Source organism: Puma concolor, chromosome C2 (genome assembly GCF_028749965.1).
Source record: "Puma concolor isolate L17-30 chromosome C2, mPumCon1.1.hap2, whole genome shotgun sequence".
NCBI lineage: Eukaryota > Metazoa > Chordata > Mammalia > Carnivora > Felidae > Puma > Puma concolor.
Genome location: NC_141675.1, coordinates 155,855,959 through 155,877,521, shown reverse-complemented (window position 1 = coordinate 155,877,521; position 21,563 = coordinate 155,855,959). Strand labels below are relative to the sequence as shown.

General features: G+C 53.9%; 1 protein-coding gene across 1 annotated transcript in view; it reads right to left on the bottom strand.

Annotated features, from left to right (window-relative positions):
• The window catches only part of BACE2 (beta-secretase 2), a 92,540-nt gene that overhangs the window by 24,743 nt on the left and 46,234 nt on the right, over positions 1-21,563 (bottom strand). Inside the window, exons 3-7 of the mRNA XM_086676009.1 lie at positions 16,699-16,915; positions 12,723-12,851; positions 11,198-11,332; positions 9,700-9,801; positions 4,699-4,848 (exon numbers count right to left, since the gene is read on the bottom strand). Of these exons, the coding sequence (XP_086532135.1) occupies positions 4,699-4,848; positions 9,700-9,801; positions 11,198-11,332; positions 12,723-12,851; positions 16,699-16,915 (733 nt within the window). The remainder of the gene's footprint in view (positions 1-4,698; positions 4,849-9,699; positions 9,802-11,197; positions 11,333-12,722; positions 12,852-16,698; positions 16,916-21,563) is intronic.

The following is a 21,563-nucleotide window of genomic DNA, read 5'->3' as shown; positions in this document are numbered from 1 at the left end:
CTTGGCATGGCTTAGATACTGCCTCAGGGCCAGCACCACAGGGCTGAAGGACACCCCGTGCCTGCCCCCTTGAAGCTCCCCATTTACGGAGGAGGCAGGAGGTAAATGCGGAGTCGGGGGGAACCGCTCCGACAGGCCCCTCCACGGCAATGTCGCCCAGTGAAGTCTCCCCCTGAGACCTCTTCCTTCCCTTGGCTTCTGAGAAAGGGTTCTCTCTTCTTCCTCCCAACTCACCGGCCGCTAATTTCTTCACTGCAAGCATCGGAGAACTCCAGGGCTCTGGGCTCTCCTTCTGGCTGTCCCCCTGGGTGACCCATGTGGCCCCGTGACCCTAAGCACACCCCTGGGCTCTATGCTGACCCCCGAATCTTGACCTCCAGGCAGATCTCTGCTGCCATAGCCACACTCTTACGTCTTCCTGCCCATTCGCCACTCAACCGGCATCTCAAGTCTAATATTAAAAAAACTGAACTGGGAACATTTCCCCCAAATGTGCCTTTTGTTTAAGGTCTTCTGTCTCAGTAAATCCGTGATTCACCCAGTTACTCAGGCCCTGCAACACCGGGCCAGGATCTCTTTCCCTACACAGCAGGCCTTCCGCTGAAATGGAATCTGAATGCAATCATCGCTCCCATCCCCATGGCTACCGCCCAGTCTGGACCATCGGCATCATCTTCTCTCCCGAGCAACAGCAAAGGCTCCTCACTGGCCTAGGACACTGTCCTTGTCATCCTCTGCCAAAGGGAGCTTCCAAGCAGGCAGCAAGGCAGAAGCAGGAGGATCTATTCCCTCAGTCAAAAAGAGAGAAGCCGTCAGAGTCAGAGAGAAGATAGAGCACACCTCGTGGAAGAAGGGTCTGTCCTGGCTGAGGGCCATTTCTTGCAGGGGCTGTGAAGTTCAATAAACACAAACATGGCCCGTGAGGTCCTTGGGGGGAGGGGGGGCAGGGCACGAGTTCCAGAGGAAATGAGTCAAAACTTAAAACAATCAGAGAGCAAATCATCCTTGCATCAGTAAGAAGGCTCCCTTTGTTCTTTTAACAGCAAAGTATTCAAATGCAGGCAACTGAGAGAATACAGTGGCTGAGTAACACAAAATACCAAACATTTGGAAAAATAAAGCGTAAGATTACAACACGAGTAGGAAGAAGGACCTTCTTGTGAGTACTGAGCGGCCCTAAAGGGCAAAAGCACGAGGAAGGATTTGGAGGGAAAGGTCTCGAGCCCTGGGCTTTGTTGCCAAAAGGAGTGTGTATGTGTGTGTGTGGGGGGGGGGGGGGTATTTTCAGAGGGTGCAGCAGGGAGGGGCTGTCCCAAGGAAGGAATGGTTTGCCTCCCGGCTGCACCCCGACAGCAGGAGGCAGGACAGAGCACCAGCCACAAGGAGTGAGGACACGAGAGCAGGAAAGGAAACCAGAAGTCAGGCTGCAGAGAGAGTATCTGATCAAACGGACCCCTGAGGAAGAGGAACATCACTGACCCGGTCAGTGCAGAGAAGGCGAGAGGGAGGGCGGCTGCAAGGCAGGGAGGCGAGCAAGGACATCGCCTGCAGCGGCTGCTGCGTCCAGGGAACAGCCTTGCCCTTAGAACCCTGCCCGACTGGTCTGTCTGTCTCCAAGCCCTCCTTCAAGACAAGGACCCATTCATTCTGTTCCTCACTGTATCCTGGTGCCTAGGCTTCTAGGGTACGACAGGCACACAGGAGGACCTCAGGAGGTGTGCGCTACGTTGAGTGAGAGGGGCTAAGCCTCATCGGCACCAAATGAAAAGCACGACTTCCCCGGATCAACTTAAATTAGGCAAAGGCAGATACACTTACCTGCCGTCAAAGCACCTTCACCTAAGGTTCTGTAAGCAAGCCCTAGGAAAGTACACGAACACGAGCACACACACTCCCCCAACTGATTCTATAATAAAACCCAATCAATCATCACGTTGTCCTGTAACAGACGCTACCGATACAAAAACACGCAGACTGAATCTGGGATCTTTTACTCTTCCTGCGTGTCTCCCGGACGACTTCCAGTAAAGGTTCCAGACTGTAGATGCTGGAACATGCTAGGAGAGCTGCAGTATTGGTAGATCTCAGAATAAACTGTCTGCCTCACGCGAAAATAGCACCCATAGACCAATCAGGGGTAGACTGGCATTATTTACATTTTTAGGGTTCTGGGGAAAAGAAAACCAGAATTCGCCTGTGGGCTGGGGTTGGGGGCCGCTTTTGAAAACTGGCCAAGACAGATTCAGCCCATGTGCTTTTGGAAAAGAGCGCCGGAGACGGACAAAATTTCAGAGATGCCTCTGACACAACGCTTTTCTGCACTAGCCAGCATATGCCCCTCCAGTACTGCTGTTATCGGAGGTCCTAGGCAGGGGCCCCCCCATTCTAAAACTTTGGGGACAAGGAGCCCTGATGGCTGCCCTAAATGTTAGGAAGTGGGGGGGCAGGAGTATTAGGAGATGCTCCCCCCCCCACCCCCAGCGCTGACCCTGAGGGGTGTGTCAGTGGCACCCGGAGCTTGTGAGATTCTCAGCAGGCGACAGTTCACAACTGCCCATCCAACCGCCTGCTGTGGACATAACAGATTTTCCGCCGAATGCCTGTTTTCTTGGTTTCTTAGGAGTCCCTGATGCTGGCAGCCAACCCCATGCCATTAATTTACCATTACGTGCTCACCTTTGTCCTGAAGCTAGGATTCAACTTTAGTTACGAACCACGCTGATGAAATGATGCCTACCTCTCGAGGTGTGCCCAAAATGCAATCACGGCGCGCAATTATTTTAAAGACACAGAAAACACAGCACCGTATGCAGTGAGAATGTCTCTGGCAAGTATCGGGAATCCTCTTTTATAGTTAAAGGGACAGACGGAGAAAGGGCGAGGCGATCTGCTCAAAGTTACAGTGTGAGTCAGGGGCAGAGCTGAGAACGTAACCGAAGCCTGGGGCTCAGGCCGCGTGTATCCTCTGTGAAGCCTTCTCCCGAGGCTTCTGGGCTCTTCCCCAGTAACCCTCCATTCCTGGAAGGCACGTCCCCCCTCCCCCCATATGCAGTCGAGAAGGAAAAAGGTAGTATTATCATCACTTCCTTTTTTCCTCTGAAATGACTCCTCCTTCCTTACCCCCCCTCCCCCATCCCATCCTTTATCCCCAATTCACCAAGTCACAACAAAGGCACACTCATCCGTTCTGTTCAAAAAACTGTTACTACCCACTAGCCTCCCCGGCCCAGTCATTCCTGGGAAGGAACAAGGTCTTCAGTCTCCTGGTTCTTATCTTCGAGGAATTAATGTAGCTGAGGGAGAACTGTAAGGGTGCGTGCGTGTGCTTTTAAAGAAAACAGAAGCCGAATGAAAAAGGCAGCAGCATAAAACACACCCTACAGACACGACTGCATGCCAGATGAGACGACTAAACAACATGCATTATGAGTCTGAAGGGCAGCCTCACAACGGGTTATTCTGCTCAGCGGAAGGTCAACAAAAGAGGGTTTGTCTGAGTTGGATCTTGAAGGATGGGAAGAATCTGGATATGCAGAAGGAGTGGGGAGGAGAGGGCATTTCAGGCAGGGGCTTGGCAGGAGCAAAGGTTAAGCGATCGGAGCGAGCACAGAGCCCTAGAGGACAGTGACCGGTGAGTGGTGGGTCAAGGGCGTAGCAGGGCGCAGGTGCAGGTCCCAGAAAGCCACCGGCAATGAGGAGTCAGTACGCACGGAGCGGGGACCCACTGATGGCTCACGGCAGGCAGAGCAGGCTCAGAGCGGCCACAGAGAAGATTACGTGGCAACGTTTTTAGGAGAGAAAGAAGGGGGCTGGGGTACATGGAGGGCACTTGGGAGGTTCCCGAAGGGGGACCAGAGCGAGAGCCAGAGCGAGACGGAGCAGGGCACAAAATGCTGTTTGATTAGAAGCTTAGGAAGAGGAGGGGGCGCCTGGGGGGCTCAGTCGGTTGAGCGTCCGACTTCGGCTCCGGTCATGATCTCACGGTTCGTGGGTTCGAGCCCCGCGACGGGCTCTGTGCTGCCAGCTCGGAGCCCGGAGCCTGCTTCACATTCTGTGTCTCCCTCTCTCTCTGCCCCTCCCAAGCTCATGCTCGGTCTCTCTCTGTCTCTCAATAATAAACATTACAAAAATTAAAAATAAAGTAAAAAAAAAAACAAAAAACCACCAAAAACCAAAATATGTACTGGTGCTTTGGTGGATACTGCAAAAATGTCCTCAATTCCCGACCTTCCCTTGTTGCCAGGCCCTTGCGATGGCACTGTGCAGCCCTCCCGTTGGGAGGTGGGCGCACTTCCCCCCCCCCCGGGCCCCCAGGGGCAGCAGTGCACGGGAGGTGATGGCCAGCTGTGCGCCTGCTCCGGGGGCTCCTGCGTGTCTCCCCTCTCTCTCTGAGCCCCGCCACCCCCGTGCGTCAGCCACTGGACGGTGGGAGCCACTAGACTCGTGAGTGAGGCCACTCTAGACCACCCAAGCGAGGCCCGGCCAAGCACGCCAGCGAGCCTGCGGAGACCAGGCAACCCGCCCAGACTCACGCACGCGGACAGGGCTGCTGGCTTTTGCGGTCACCTGTCACACGGCATCACCGTGGCGATCGACACCCCACACAGACGTGCTATCTGTACCGGCACGTCCCGCACCAAGTGCCTGACTTCCGCACGGGACGCGCTCCGGGAGAAAAGCACACGGGCCGGTTCGTACCTGAGGCAGGATGGTTAGGCGGAACGATCGGCTGGAGTTCTCGTCTCTCAGGTAGATGGAGATTTTAGGGAAGTAAGACCAAGGCGTCTCAGAATTCGTCCAGCAAGCCAGCTGGGACCCGGTCCAGAAACCATCAGAGAATTCTGGAATCTGGACAGAAAGAGAGCACGTGAGAAACCATGACTCGTCTGGCGCGTCAAGAGGAAACCGTTCCCAGCTCTCCTCATCCCCTCGCCAGATGCCCGTGGCGGTAAACAACGTTTCCTCGGGACGGCCTGGCCGAGACAGCAGTCTTCTGGAAGGCGAGCGGTGATGACGAATCCCCAGCTATTAAGATCCCCCAGGCACACGGAGTCCTTACAGTCCACACGGAGTCCTAAGTATCAGGCGCTGTTCCGAGCCCTCTGCAGCAGTAATTCCTTGAATTCTCAAAAAACCCCACCAGCACAGTATCACCCCACCCCACCCCCAGCACTTTATGGGCGAGGGAACCGGAGCACAGGTGAAGTAACGCGCCCAGGGTCACGGCAGTGGCCAACGACCCTTTAGAAGAGAGAACCTTCCGAGCCTTTCGGGCATCGCCTCTCCTTTGAACTCCCAGCGCGGAACTCATCCCGGTGCGCAGCCCTGTGGGGGGGCTCTCTGCTCTCCGGCGATATCGTTCTGCTCCTCCAGACATCAGCTCAGACGCCCTCCTGTCCAGGAAACCCTCCCCACCATGCTGCTATCCCGTCATGCAGCTCTCCCCCTCGCTCTTTCTTCCTGCGGTGGTTAGAATTTGACATTCGTTGGTGGAAGTGCCGAATTTCTGTTTCCTGCAGCACAGTCTGAGTCCTTTAAGGACAGAGGCCTGCTGTCTGTCCCACCTGGCAGTTCTAACACCGGGCCCCCAGGAGAGACTCGGGAAGTATTTGCGGGAAAAGCGAACAGCCAAGGCCACACAGCGTCCACCTGGGCCTCCCGCCCTGGGTCTGGATGGACAACGCCAACCGGCACATGTCCCCCAGTTGCCGAGTCCACAAGTCAAACGCAACTAACTCCCATCAGCTCACCAGGGCGAGCGTAGGTTCCAAAGGACATCTACCCGCACCTGCCAGCTCAGAGGGAAGAACCGTGCCGGGTGTGTCTCCTCGAAAACGGCCGGCAGAGCGAGGGCCCAGCTCAGGTCAGAACGAGAGAAGTGTGCGACAGGAAGAGCTCTAGGAGTGTATGTGACAGGAACAGATCTAGGAGAGCCTGGGACAGGGGCACAGCTGGGACTGAGTGTGATGGAGCAAAGGCAGGAGGGCATGGGAGGGGGCGGAGCCAGGAGGGCATGGGAGGGGGCGGGGCCAGGAGGGCACGGGAGGGGCGGAGCCAGGAGGGCACGGGAGGGGCGGGGCCAGGAGGGCAAGGGAGGGGGCGGAGCCAGGACACGGGAGGGGGCGGGACCAGGAGGGCACGGGAGGGGCGGAGCCAGGAGGGCAAGGGAGGGGGCGGGGCCAGGGCATGGGAGGGGGTGGGGCCAGGACATGGGAGGGGGCGGGGCCACGAGGGCATGGGAGGGGGCTCAGCTAGGAGAGCACCGACTTGGGAGTAACAGGTGCCTGTCACTGGGGAGACAGTGGGGAGAGAGCATCTCCAAGAAGCTGAGCTGAGCTAAGGGCGGGGGTGGGGGGCCGGCACGAGATGTGTCTGAGGGAGGACGGGCAGAGAAGCTGCCTCAATGGGTAAAACCGAGGTCAGCAGTGGAGGCTGGCGGGGCGGATCGGAAGGAACAGAGGGGAGACAGAGGAAATGATGGCGCCCTGGCATCTTCACCAGAGACCATTAAGAGAGATCTGAGCTTTGTGGCAAGCCAGTAAGGTGTCCAAGTGGGATTTGCACAGGCCGCTGGTTCTTGAGGCTCAGCTCCGGGGGGCGGGCCTGGCTAGAGTCACCGACGGGCGGTGATGTGGCGTGGATGGAATCCCTCCGAGAGAGCACAGGGAGAAGGGAAGGGCCTGGGACCCACCCTGGATCAGGCTGGCAAAGGAGACCCCATGAAGAGGGTGCAGGGACCAGAAGTCCGGGAGGAGGGCGTTATGGAAGCAGAGAGGAGGCGAGACAGGTAAGCAGGGATGGTGTGCGGGCCAATCGGGGCAAGAACTGAGAAAGCTGGGAGTTGCTGCACAAACCCCGAGCGCCGTGTTACTACAGGACCACAGCCGGCAGGTGCAAGCCCCCCTCCACCCTGTCCCGGGCCACACAGTGGGCAGAAAATGCCCCAAAGCTTTTCGTCCTCCCACGGAACATCCATCATGAAACTTAGTGACTGGTCTGTACAATTTCTAATGTCGGCGTTAACACATTTTCACCTTTTATAAAAGCGAAGTCGAGTTGAACTGTGTATCAGAGGGCAGAATCCCCTGCCAGAGGAGCCGAGAAGGGTGGGGCTGTCATCTGCTGGACCCAGGGATGAGCTAAGACAAGGGCGGCCGGGCCTGCACCCGGGGAAGGGGGCCCCACGTCAGTGCTGGGAGCGACACCGACGTGCAGACGGAGGGATCAGGCCCAGGGGGGTGCCCAGTAACTCACCTAAGGGGTATAGCTCTGAATCGGATGGGGGACCATCTGCCTCCAAAGAGATGTCTGTGAGTCCAAGGGCCTCCCGGAAGGCTAAGCTACGTGTCCTCGGGGGACAGTTTTGACCCTCAGATCACAGAGTTTGGGGTCAGAAGTCATCCACAAGCAGGTATCGTCCCGCTTCTGGATTTTACAGATGGGGAAGTGCTGGGCAGAACACAAGGGCACTTCACCTAGGGGGACGGGGAGCCCAGGTCTCTGCCATACACAGAACTCCCCATGAGGCTCCTCTCAAATTACGGACCTATAAACCACGCATTCCTAAAATCCCAGCTGAACAATCCAGGCCACGAGCCCAACATCTGCACCGCGTCTAACTCCCCAAAGCCGGCCATTTCCCGGGGCGCTTGGGTGGCTCAGTCGGGTAAGCGTCCGACTTCAGCTGAGGTCATGATCTCGCGGTTTGTGGGTTTGAGCCCCACGTCGGGCTCTGCGCCGATGGCGTGGAGCCTGCTTGGGCTTCTCTCTCTCTGCCCCTCCCCCACTTGTTGCACACTCTCTGTCTCAAAACTAAATAAATAAACTTAAAAAAAAAAAGAAGTCAGCCATCCCCTTAACTGGAAAGAAACCCTACGCCACGACAGGCAAGAACACTGGCCATCTGTGGTCCACGTGCGCTGACCCAGGGACCCCGTCTGCCCTCCCTGGACTTTCTCGGCCCAAGACAGAGAGCCTGCCCGGGTCCTCCCCTCCCTGACACAGGCTCTGAGGTCACAGGGTAATTTTAGACAAGGCAAACACGTTCTGTAATCTCATTCCCTCTACCTCCTGCTTTTCTCACAAAGTCCGTCACCACTGAACGGGGGCTGTGACGCCGTCTGGGGTCCCAGCGCCTGGCAGGCGTGGCCCGCTCTCTCCCCGTGGGGCTCACACAGGGGCTGGGGTCGTGGGCCCCGCACAGGCCGGGGCTGGCCACAGGCTGGCTGGGGTCACACGTACACACGCATCGAGCATTTCTGCAGGATAAGCCCGAACACATTTACGGCCCAGAATACTCCGTCTGAAGAGGCTCATGTCAGGTCTGCTGAGGACATTTTCACTACTGAAGAAAATCAGCATATGGCTCCTTATTTTAAGCATGGTCTGATTTTCAGCCAGCGTTCTGAATTTAGGGCACTAAAAACTTTACTTGCCACTTTTTTCTGATTCAGCAGATACGAGACAAGAGAGGAGCTTTACTCTGGCTTTTGACCGCTGCTGCCTGGAAATCCTCTCAAGCTCAAAAAGGGCCTCGGCCCTACGTCTGTTTCACGGCCCCTCTTCGTCCTCTCGGATCACCTGCCGCTCTTCCCATGACGGTCTCGGACTCTTGAAGTCTGGTTCAGGACAACCAAAAGCCCCCTGCTCCTCCCCATGCTTCTGCGAGAAGCTGTCACAAAGCAGCTGCTACGCATGTTCCGGTCACTGGTTCTTCGAATCCGGCCACTGGAGCAGTGGGACGGTCGGGCCGGCATTCGTTCAGGAGAAAGACTCTGGGTGGGAGACGCGCGCTTTTGGTGACCTTGCAAGCGTGGCCCTGTGCAGACAGAGGCTTATGAAAACACCCAAGAAGCTGAGGGAAACGTTGGGCACGCGTCCGAACAAGGAGCAGCAGCGGCACCGTGGTCTGAACATGAAACAGAGGCTTCCCCTCCCCGAGCATGACCGTGTGGGGGCTTTCTACCTCAGCCCTCACGACAGCCCGGCGATGAGGGCATGGAGACTCCGAGGGCCCGAATCCCACCCCGGGCACCTAGCTACGTTCAAGCGCATCAGACCCCTGAAGCTGTGCCCTTCCCCAGTCAATGCCTTTGGTCCATCCCGTTGCCCCGAACCAACTGGAAATTTGGAGCCATACTGGAACACCCGTCAGCCAGTTCTCCAAAATGCATGCCGCCCTTGGCCGTGGTTTTAATCATGATTACGCGGGCTTGATTTTGATTGACCTTCATCTTCTGTGAATCACATTCTTTTACAGAAGTAAGGAATTAAAATTCCAGCACAGCTTGGATGAAGGCCAAAAAAAAAAAAAAAGAGTACAATTTTTGGTTTATTTGTTTTCTTTACAGGCTGCAAATATATCCTTGGTCTACGATGTACTTTAATATAGAGTATTACCAAGTGGATTTTTTTTTCTTAGATTAAAAAAAAAAAAGTCCTACACCCACTACACTATTATTTGAAACACTAAACAGCATTGCACCTTCAAATCCAAGTCTTCTGAGGTTAAAGTGAAGAAATTCTTTGCTGGTTAAGAGTAAGACTGTGAACTTAATAAGTCATAGTTAAAAAAAAAAAAAAAAAAACCCAACCCCTCAAAATCCTCGGATGACGACCACTGGAGTACAAAGCAGTACCCCTCAGCACGTGGTCATGACCTGGCGGTCCCCGAGATTTATCAGCGCCCCGAGGACTCACCAGAGACGTGCGGGCCACGGCTTCAACAACCGCATCAAACACCTTCTGGGGCAGGCGCAGAAGTGTGGTGCCGCTATCCACGATGGCTTTGTCTGCATTGTACTAGAACAGAGGAGAGTTGGCGGGGAAAAGGCACAGACATGAGACTCCATAATCGATGCGTGGCTGCAGCCTGCTATTACTGTCATTGCTACATACGCATTCAGGCAGCCGTGGTCCCTCACTGGTGGCTAAATTCCTTTCCTATTCTTGGAACTTGGACACCAGCCCAAATGCTCACTTCCCGGATAAGGAAACTGAGGCCAGGAAAAGGAAGTGACGTGACCGCCGTCCACAGCTCTCTCCATGCAGAAATTCCCCCATTTGGGGGCGCTCAAATGTCCTTGGAGGAGCCCCCGAGGGCAAAGACCCACTTGTCTTTCCAGACGGGTGCGACATGTTAATTACCACGTATACAAATCATACAAAGTCAAGTGTTAGCCCACAAATGGAGAAAGAGAAGGACAGAGAGTCTTTATTTAACAGACACCCGCTACCTGCATTTGACGGAAGCATAGCCACGTTCAGGAAAAGGATCTCACACCCACATGTGGAATTTGTATTTTATTGTAGGCCCTCCCATTTGGTTCTACCGCCGGATTCTTTAACGGCAGATAGGGGTCTCTGACGACAAACCCGGCTTTGGGGCCTATCGCAGTGCAAGGGAGCACCGCTTTATCGAGCTCTGACGGGTGTGCGTTTGGGAACTGGTGGCAGAAGGCACGGACCGTAAGGAAGCGATGGCACGTGGGGATCTAATGAAATGCTGTGGTTTTTATAAACCATTCTGAAAGCTCGTTTGGTTTTGTATTTTTCATCCTGAACATTCTACAAACCAGGCCAACCTCGTCACGTTGTCCTCCTCATAATGCCATCGTGGCCACAAAGGAGCCAAACGCAGACAGGGTGTGAATACGGCTCATACGTGACTTGGTGCCCCAGCTCTACACGTGTGCCTCCCGCGAGGACAGGCGAGGTGCGCCCCCTCGAGTGACAGCTGGGTGATGGGGAGGGCGGGGGGGGGGGGTGGCAAATGGAGGATTAAGCTGATGATCTGAGTTTCATTTTGCTTATTTCTAGCCCCCCCCCCCCCCCCCCCGCCCCCCGGCCGCCTTTCCCCGTCGCACTGACGAAACCTGCTTATTCTATTCTCTTCAACACAGTCCAGTCACCAGCAGGCCCAGACGAACAGTGACAGACGTGGCCCTTGGGACAGTCCTCCGCACACACCATTTTATGCTAATTTTCCCCTGCGAAGCCAAGTGACTGGAAGGAAACAAATTTTCTGGAAGGAGGAGTTCATTATCATACAAAAAGGCCCTGTAACTTTTAATGTAATGAATCTATGATTTATCTTGTAACGTAACGGACCTTCTATTTTTCTATTCGGGTCCCAGCGGTAGTATTTAAGCGACCCAGCCACGCAGGGGTAGACACAAAGAGATCACGGTGCAAATACCTCTCTGCAGTCCAGATTAAGGCTCTGGCCTCCAATTTCCAACTTCAGAATTTCTATCTGGTAATACCATTCCTCCCTAATAGGGGTATACCAGATGTCTCCTTTGTACAAACTTGGTTCAATTCCACCCAGGACCTGAGAAGAAAAATATTTACGGGGGTAAGAAGAAATACGTAGGCACAGCAACACGTTACACAGAGAAAGCATGCGATCAGAAGGTGAATCCTCACTGGGATCAGTACCTTCACATTATTGTGATGTTACAAAACAGATAGATGTGCTTGAAAATTAAACAGGGAACGTTTGGGGGGCCATGTATCCAAAGGTCCAACAATATCATACCCTAGCTTAATCGAGATGCTCTGGGGGTTTCCATTATGTAAAGGAAGTACATACAATTTAGCCTTATGGTCTCGAGACTTCGCTTCCTCCAAACACATGAAGCGAAATAGTTAACTGCGTTGATTGACGGGAATTTAGTTCCTCAGAGGACTTAGACTTACTGTCTTACAATTGTGCGTGGAAAGCAGAACAAAAGAGCTTCCCTACCCAAAACTGCATGCTGTCAAACTATAAAACATCGCCCCATGAATCCTAGGCTGCCCTCTGTCCAGAAAAGGGGGTACATAAGGTATTAAGATCGTGTGTACTTGGGGCGCCTGGGTGACTCAGTCGGTTGGGCGTCCGACTTCAGCTCAGGTCATGATCTCACGGCCCATGAGTTCGAGCCCCGCGTCAGGCTCTGTGCTGACAGCTCGGAGCCTGGAGCCCGCTTCGGATTCTGTGTCTCCCTCTCTCTCTGCCCTTCCCCCACTCACGCTCTGTCTCTATCAAAAAATGAATAAACGTTAAAAAAAAAAAAAAAAGACTGTGTGTACTGTTAGCAAACGAAAGCAACTGGGCTTGCTTCGATTAGAGGGGTTGTGGGCATGTGCCCTGAGGTGCCCTTCTTGTACATCGTCCCTGTCACCTCCTGCTTTAGACATCGGGGTGCAGGGCTCATTGAGGGGACGCCCAGGCCACAGCATATCCACAGCGGTGATGGCTTTGATCTGTCTAATAGAAAGCTTTCCGCTGTGTGCGCACGCGTGCGCACAGAGAGACAAAGGATATACAGGTGTGCCTGTCTCCCCACCGCACTGATGACATCACCAGCATTTCCCTCTGCTTCCCCAAGGCAGAGAAAAGCCCGCTCACCGCACCCCCTACGGTTCCTCACCTGCCCCTCTCCAACCCGCCAAAAACTGTTACCCTTCAAAGAAAAAAAATTTTTTAAGAACCTTTAATGGATTTGGGGGAAGCAATGACAATCATCAGCTTTTGGATGGCAAGGTAATTAGGAAAGATAAAAATAATTCCCAATTGTATCCATTTTCTAAAGGTTCTAGAACAAAGGTTATCAAAATTCCACAGGACTTCTGCATGCGCCCACGTCTACTATTCCTATCAGGGTGTCAATGAAACAGAAAAAACTGCCCGATTGATTTGTGATTTTTCCCCCCCTTTAAGACTAAAAGATACCCACAAGACTACCTCCGTTGGTACCGGATCCAGCGACGGGCAGTCCCGCCCCACACATCTGCATGGAGAAGACGTTGGGGATTCTTGCTTGTGCCACCAGAGAATCAAAGAATGTCTCCAGGGAACTTGACGGCTGTAGGAGGGAAAACGGCGACGGCACAGATGAGTGACCCAAAGCAGACACCACGCGTGATGTACCAACTATTTTCCTAATTCGTCTCATGGCTAAACAACAAACAAGCTGCAGTAATTCAGAAAAACCTACAACAGACTTCCCACCAGGCGGCATTTTCCCCGCTGGAGCGGCTCTGTTGTAAAAATAAGACAGTATTTCTAAAATTGGAGCGATACGGTAGATTAGCGAGGCCCCTGCGCGGGGACGGCATGCAAAAAGAAGAGGGTAGGTGTAGAGCAACCATGACGCCGTCTCACTTGTCACCACGACTTTCCGGGAGGCAGGGGTGAGACGTGGAAGTAGGTCGCCGAGATGGGCGGTGAACTCTAATCATGGCCATCTCAGAGTAACAAGAGAGCGGTCTCCAGGTGCGGCCTTTGTGGCTTCAGAAAACGTCACTCACTCCTTTCAGCCACGGTCGTCTGGCGCGCCGCGAGACAGCTCTGATCACAGCACCCACTGAACGCCGGGGAGCAGGAAAGCAGCAGGGAAGGGACAGTCCTGGGATCCTCAGGTTGAAAAGCCCCTATTCCCTGCTGGGCCCAAGCGGCCCGTGCCTCCCTTCCCGTGGAGCTGGCAGTCACTTGGGCACCCCCAAGTCTCCAGGACTCAGAGGAAGAGGCACGGTGTGCGAGCAGCTCTGAGCTGGGGGTGGGCCTCCCCCTGGTGGTCTCAGGGCAGGTCAGGGACCTCCGGGCAGATTTTTGACAACTGGGAGATACCAATCACTTGGAGTTGTTAGTTTCTTAAGTTTATTTCTTTTGAGAGAGAGAGAGAGAGAGAGAGAGAGAGAGCAAGCTGGGGAAGGGCAGAGAGAGAGGGAGAATCTCAAGCAGGCTCCACGGGGGTCAGCACAGAGCCCGACGCGGGGCTCGAACCCACAAACCGTGAGATCATGACCTGAGCCGAAACCAAGAGGCAGGCGCTCAACCGACCGAGTCACCCAGGCGCCCCTCGGAGTTGTTGGTTCTTGACGGAAACTCGCCTGTGGTGGCACAGGTGCCATTGGCACATTCTGACCCCCGACGGTCACCGTCAGAACTATTTGCTGCCTGTAAGAATTAAAACTGAAATTCTGGAGGGAGGAGAAGAGCCCGCTGGCAAAGAGAAATCTTCCCACGTATTTAACTCTGTTGTCTCTGGCCTCCTAGTCCTGCTTCCACGACTCTCTGCCAGGAGTCGGCACGATCTCTGTACGCGAGGTGGGCAGAGGACTTGGCATCTGGGTCGATGTCGGAGAGACAAAGTCCCCTCCCGCAGGAGGCCGGGTGTGGTGCTGACCCAGGCCACCGTGCCTCCGGTCACCCGCACGGGAGGCAGCGAAGTAAATAAACGCTGCCTGGAACTAAATCCTGGCTCCATCCCTTGCCAGCCGTGTGACTTGTTCCTTTGTTTCTTTATCTGGAAAATGGGAAAATAATAGCCTCCTAGAGCTGTCGTGGGACTCAAATGGGTCCGTACGCACAAAGGGCTTGGAATAGTGCCTGGTGCCCGGCAAGGGATCCGTTGTTACTCTGTCGAGTCACTTTTCAGAAGGACGGCGCCTCAGGATCCCTCTTGAGGTTTAAAAACATACAGGTGCCAGGATCAACCAAAAGCACCGGATCCAGGAGGCGTGTAGGGGGACCGAGACACCACACGCTGTGGTGGCCGCTGAGTGGCTCGGCCAGTCTCTTCCAGACCCCAATCCAGACTGCGCCACCTGGCACGGGTCTCCCGCCACGCGCCTCGCCCCACCCATCCCGCGACTGTCTCCCCCAGGCTGGGACGGGACCCCATCACTGGTAATCTCGGAATTTCACGCACAAAAAGGTCACGTGGGGAGCCCGGACACCCAAAGGGACCCCGGAGTCATTACTTCCCAGGAAGTTTATTATCAACATGGTCAATTTCGGGAAATTCAGCTTCATTCTACCATCCTCCAAATGATCCGCCATGACACCAACCGGGCACACACCTTTCGCGGTCAATGTCAGGTAAACAGGGAATGGTTTGTCCTTGGTCACGCTGTCAGGGAAATCGTATTTAGGAAGGCAGGTGATTGGGGCGCCTGGGTGGCTCAGTCGGTTGTGTGTAGGACTCTTGATCTCGTCGTGGTTCATAGGATCGGGCCCCGCGTGGGGCTCTGTGCTGACAGCTGGGAGCCTGCTTGGGATCCTCTCTTTCCCTCTGCTCCTCCCCCCTCCTCTCTACCTCTCAAAATAAATAAAAATAAACTTAACAAAAAGGAATGTAGGTCAAGAGTCTGCAGATTTCCCATTAAGCTCCCCACACAGTACTGAGAGGAAAAGGGGGCTCCAGAACCCCTCGGGGTCTGCAGACGGGCTCTGCGCAAGGAAGGTAAGCTTCTCTGACCCTCAGTCTGCACAGCCATAAAATGGCAGAACACGGCCTTCCAAAGTTGGCCTCATGGGGAGGTCTCGAGATTCAAGGGAACCAACATCCTGTGATGTGCCTCACGGGCTGTCTCTCCTTGAGAAGCCACAGGGTTGGGAACCTCCCCCGACCCCTCCCTGCTGCCCCCTCCCCGCCTGGCCCCCCCCCTGCACCGTTTACTAGTGGGCTTGGGCTGGAATAAACGTCCTTGCAGGGCGAGAAAATAGGCCTCCCCTCCTGGGCCCTCATGGACCACGGGGGGCTCTGCCGTTACTGGGTGGGTAGGTCCCACATGCGTGCGCCTTGTGGTTCCACACTCCGCTCTGGCTCCAAGCCTGGAACTGAACAATGAGCAGGGCAAGGTGCGGTGCCCACTGCAGACTAGGTGGGGTGACCTCCCACTTTGCTCAGGTGTGCACAGCCCGAGCCCCGGGCACACCCTGGGTCCTAATCTGCTGGCCTCTGGCTCCCTTCCTGGTGGAAATCCCCGGGCCTGTGAGCAAGCCCGCCCCCCAACACTCCTGCACACCAACGTCCCTTCCTTTGGGCCGGCCTGAGTCCAAATGTTTGGAGAACATTCAATTCTGTCCTTCCCATTTTGTGCAGGTTCTGATGCTGAAGAGAGCGAGGGTTCCACGCTTTCCCCCCGCGCCTCCTGGGCCACTGGCTGGCGGTCCCTAGGATGTGCGTTCAGGGCCCACTCGGGCTCTGGGAGGGGGGGCTCCACAGGGGCGTCTGCAGCCACAGCAAGAAAGCACGACACTCTCCTCCGTGGTGGGGAGCCTCCCGGCTGAGGTTCAGGACCTCCTGCAGGCTCCGTGTCTCCACGCGAAGGTGGGAGTTTAATAAATGTCTTTTTGGGGGCGCCGGGGTGGCTTAGTCGGTTGGGCATCCGACTTCGGCTCAGGTCATGATCTTGCACTCCGTGAGCTCGAGCCCCGCATCGGGCTCTGTGCTGACCGCTCAGAGCCTGGAGCCTGTTTCCGATTCTGTGTCTCCCTCTCTCTCTGACCCTCCCCCGTTCATGCTCTGTCTCTCTCTGTCTCAAAAATAAATAAATGTTAAAAAAAAAAAAAATGTGTTTTCTTTTGACCCTACCCGAAGAAAAACCCCTCACCACCATAATTCAAGTGATTCAGGTTCTGTTAACATTTTTACACTGCAGAAGTAAAACAGGCAGAACGAAGACAAATGAGAGAAAGTAACGCTTTGGGTGTATCTTGGCAGGAAAGTTCGAAGGACTGCACCGTTTACCTTAAGCTTCACAGATGCCCAGAAACACGATGCGCTGTGTGACCACGGTCTGCTTCCACCACGGGAGTCTCACGGACCGCCTGTGCCCCACGGCCCGGACCCACCCGCTGCCCGTCCGAGCACTGGCCCCAGACGCGTCCCCCCTCTGACTCACCCAGGTCCATGGCGGCCTTACCTTGGCCAGGGCAGCATACGCGAGTCCCAGAATCCCATTCCATTTGACGCCGGGCAGAAAGAAGTTCTCGGATTCGAAGATGGTGGCAATGTTGACAAGAAATGAGCCATTGAAGCCTTTCGGGATGGTGACCACGTCCTCCCCCACGAAGCCGGTCCAGCTCCCTTGCGTGTACTTCACAGTGACGTCAAAGCCCTTGGAGCGGTACGTGCTGGACCTGGCGGAACACGAGGGAAGGCATCGTATTCGTCTGTGAACCCGCGTGCTGACACGGCGGCCGGTCCCCGTGGCGGAGACCGCTGTTCTAAAGCGCCAGGGGGGCTCTGACGGTCAACTCTTCAGGACTAACAGTGGCCCTGCTGACGAAGCGGCATTTCCCACAAGACACGATCACTAACGTTTGGGTGGCAGTGGTTCCGTGCCACGTGTGAGGGAGGTACCGGGGTCGACATCTGCCCCTGTGAAGCCAGTAAGTCAGGGGCTTTACTTAACTGGATGAGCCTTTGAAGGCAGAAATCAAACCTGGGCACCTGCCTGGCCCTCTGGCTTCACAGGGGCCCTGCAGTGGCTTCTCTGTGACACAGGGAGGGGCCGCGGGCAGTGGCCCGGGGTTCAGATTCACATGTACAATCAGTGTGAAAATACCAAGTGATCCCCTCCACCTCCACGGCCTTCCTCCTGATGTCACAGGCTCCTTCTCCAGGTTGTCCCCAAGGCTCCAAAGCTCATTATACTCGTACCAAAATATGGGGGATACCAAAACATGAAGGGATTCAGACGATGGTCAGGGCAGAGGAGAATCCTGCCCTTGGGGAGACCGACAGTAAACAAACGAATACACAAAATTCCAAGTGGTGATAAAGAGTGTTAAGGACTCTCCAGAGAATAAATCGGTGGGGGGAGGGGGGGGGGGTTGGCAGTGACGTGGAGGTGACCCAGGCGTCTGCAAAGCAACCACATGTGTGTGAGACATGCACAAAGACAATGAGCCACATAGGAAGGACATTCGGAAGGGAGGACGGCAGGTGTCAAGGCCCTGTGGTTTCCCAACCTGTAAGGTAATTCTCTTACCCAGCTGAGTTTAAAAACTCTGCTGATTTACAGCAAAGGACCCAAAGAATGTCTCCAGGCAAATATCTGAGCATTCACACCACACTCACCCTAGGAAAACTGTCCACTTCCTCAGAGAAGTGTCAAATCACCAAACAGATCAGTGGAAAGTGCCCCCATTTGCCTGTGGTTTTTATTTCGCTGATTTATCACTGAACACTCAAGTCCTTGTTGTAGGATTACATGGACTAATGCAGTCTTGCCTGAGGTCAGGAAGGAAGCTAAATCGGAGATGATATGACCTATTTTGGGTGGGGGCTGGGGTGGGGGGTGGTGCGCACACCTCTTAAGCTTTAAATATATTTGACAGTTTTTAATTCGGTAATCGGTAATCGCGCTTCTGAGAATTTGATCCTAAGGAAACGCCCATGATGCAGGTGGAGATTCAGGTACAAAGACAGCCATTATGTTTTATCTATAATAGCAAATGGTTGGAAACAACCTAAGCGCCCAGTAAAAAGGAAACAGTTTAGCAAACCATACTATATCTCTATGATGGAATATTACATAAAACCGAAACAGACTAAGTCATTTTCAATAAAACCGAAACAGACTAAGTCATTTTCAACGACACAGGAATAAGGTACAAGAAAAATGTCGGTGGCTCCCTTGGGTGGTGGGGTTTGTAGGGGAGACTCCCCTCGTTTTTTAGGCCCATCTACAATTTCTGCATACTTAACTTCCACAATCAGAAAAAGAAAAGAGTTATTTTTTAAATGTCTGGCAGACACGGGGCACCTGGGTGGCTCAGTCAGTTAAGCATCTGACTCTGGATTTCTGCTCAGGTCACGATCTCGCACTTCGCGGGTTTGAGCCCCGCGTCGGGCTCCGTGCTGACAGTGTGGAGCCTGCTTGGGATTCCCTCTCCCTCTCTCTCTGCCCCTCCCCTGCTGGCCTGCGTGGGAGTGCCCTCTCTCTCTCAAATAATAAACTTTACAGACGGGCAGAAGATTTTTGGAGAAATTTGATCTCCGTTAACTTCGTAATGGGATACAAACTGTACAGAATGGCTGCTTTTGATATCTGCCCTCTTAGATCGCTCTGCCATGATCTCTAAGGGGCGGCAGCATTAAGTGACCACCTCGTGTGCACCTGTCTCCTGACAAGGGAGAACACAGAAGAGTGAGGGTGGAGGGGTCCACGCACGCGGAGAACTAGGGGACCCATCAGAAGTCGCACGTGTAAGGCAGTCAGGTCGCTGAGACGCGGGCACCCGAGGGTTGCTGTAACGCCCAGTTTACCGCCAGCATTAATTCAGGTGTGCCTGACGTGTAGCAGGGGCTGCACGCAGCGACGGTGACCCGCAACGAAACCACTGAATTATTCGGGCCCTGCTGACAATCTCGGGTCATTCCTCGAGTCCGCAAATCCACCACTGCTAACGAGAGCGGCTACCTAGGATCCACTCCAGGGTCAGCACACTGTTTCTGGAAAGGGCTAGAAAACAAGTGCTTTACCTTTGGTGGGTCATGTGATCTGTTCCAACTCCCCAGCTATGCAAATCTAATGAGGACGGAGGCCACAGACGGTACATAAACAAGGCGCTGTTGTATTCTAGTAACGTTTTATGAACAGAAACACAACAGCAGGTTGGGTTGTAGCCTGCGGGTCCTGGTTTGCCAACTTCCGATCTACAAGATTAATTATCTCGGGCGCCCGGGTGGCTCAGTGAAGCGTCTGACTTCGGCTCAGGGCAAGATCTCGCGGGTTCATGAGATCGAGCCCCGAGTCGGGCTCTCCGCACTGTCAGGGCAGAACGTGCTTGGGATTCTCTTCTTCCCTCTCTTCTCTCTCTGCTCTTCTGCTGCTCACGCTCTCTCTCTCTCAAAATAAATGAAAAAATAAAAATTTAGAAATAAAATAAAAAGTCTGCCTTAATAAATGTTAAATGATCAGTTATCTCCCCAAAACCACCTGAAGTACCACAACTGTCTTTTGAGAAGTTGTTTTATTTCTACTGTGCCCAGAGTATAGAACACTCATTAGAATTTGCTAATATTGTCGGAGTCTGAGCCAGCCTCTTACATGTATTTGGCGTGTTTTCTACACTATCCTGACCAGCTTGCTACTCCCCTCATGGGGGAGGCATTCTGGATATTTCAGTGCCACCCGCAGAGCTGAGAGGCAGGTGATGTCACGCTGACTGCGTTCAACCGCTTATTAGCTGTGTGATATGGGCCAGGTTGCTTAACCTCTCTGTGCCTCTGGCTGAAAGGAGACAACATAGCACCACACCTCGTGCGGTGGTTTAAGTTTGAGAAACAAGAGTTAATACTGGAAAGCGTTTAGAACAAAGTCCCTGGGACACAGCAGGTACGCAGCGAAAATAGCTGCCATTATTATAATTATCTAATCACTTGCTATCTTTATTCAATCTAGGAACTACTATTAGAAGAAGTAAGAATTTTTGTTCCCTGAAAACGCTCCTACAGAGTTACTCTTACTGAATTCCCAAAACGGTCTCGTTTGGAAGTCCAGCCATCCCTCGGAAAGGGGGTTAGTCTGTCGAACGGCTTGGTTAAGGTGGTCAGGAGCGGCGGAGGGGGCTTGGTGTCTAAAGGCAGAGTTCTTCTGTGTCCTAGAGAGGTGCAGGCTAACAGAACTGGCCGCAGGGACGGAAATAATACAAATCGGTGCTGTCCAACATGGTAGCCGTAGGGGCCACTGAGTGGTCAATTACGATTACAGGGTGACTGAAGAGGTAAACTGATTTCACCTAACGTTACGTATTTTCAACAGCCACATGCGGCTAGCAGTCACCCCTGTAGAAAGCACAGCTGTGGACAACGCGAGAAAAAAGTAAATGCATGCTGTCTGAGCTCCCCAAAACGAACCTCAAAGGGCAAACACCTCAGGGATGAATGGTAAGCAACTCTGAGGGTTATGGACACATAGTTTCCGGACTGAATTAAAAAAGAAAAGTCTTCCTCTGTCTTCATGCTCTAACATCCTACTCGTTGGCACTAAAATGCTGTGGCTCTCAAGGGCTCCGCTCACTAATTAGCGACACTGAGAGAGAACCCCACATTGGCTCCTCCCGTGGCATCCATTCTGGGTGCTCAGAAACCCCAATCGATCAAGGATGCAGTCAGCCAGGAAAAAGTCTGCTCACGGCAATAAAACCCACTTGGAACCGGGGGCACCTGGGTGGCTCAGCTGGTTGGGCGACCGACTTCAGCTCAGGTCGCGATCTCACAACTCGTGAGTTCGAGCCCCGCATCAGGCTCTGCGCTGACAGCTCAGAGCCCAGAGCCTGCTTTGGATTCTGGGTCTCCCTCTCTCTCTGCTCCTCCCCCACTCACGCTCTGCCCCCCTCTCTCTGTCAAAAATAAACAAACATTAAAAAAAAACCCACTTGGAACCCAGTTCAGGAGGCATTCTGCCTCTGAGTGTTGCCCGAACACAGGAGTGGAAAGTGAAATCAATGAGCAGAGGAGAAAAGAGCCACAGAACATTGTAGTGTCTTGAAAGAAACCCCCTGTTGTTTTCAGAGGACATAAAAAGAGAAGGTGTAAGGGCAGAATTGAAGAGTGGGGTCCTGAGGTCTGATCTGGTTCTCTTAAACCACCGCACCCCGGGAACGTGGAACCTCCGGAAGAATGCAGCCAGGGGCTCTTCTGCCTGTTTGGGGGTTTGGAACCTACCTTTGGGGTTGCTGGGCTGGCCCAAGTGACCAGATACTCCCTTCCCTTCTCTGCTCGCTCTGGGAGTGACCAGACCAGAGTGGGTGGGGCCATTGATGGCCCTTGGGGCTG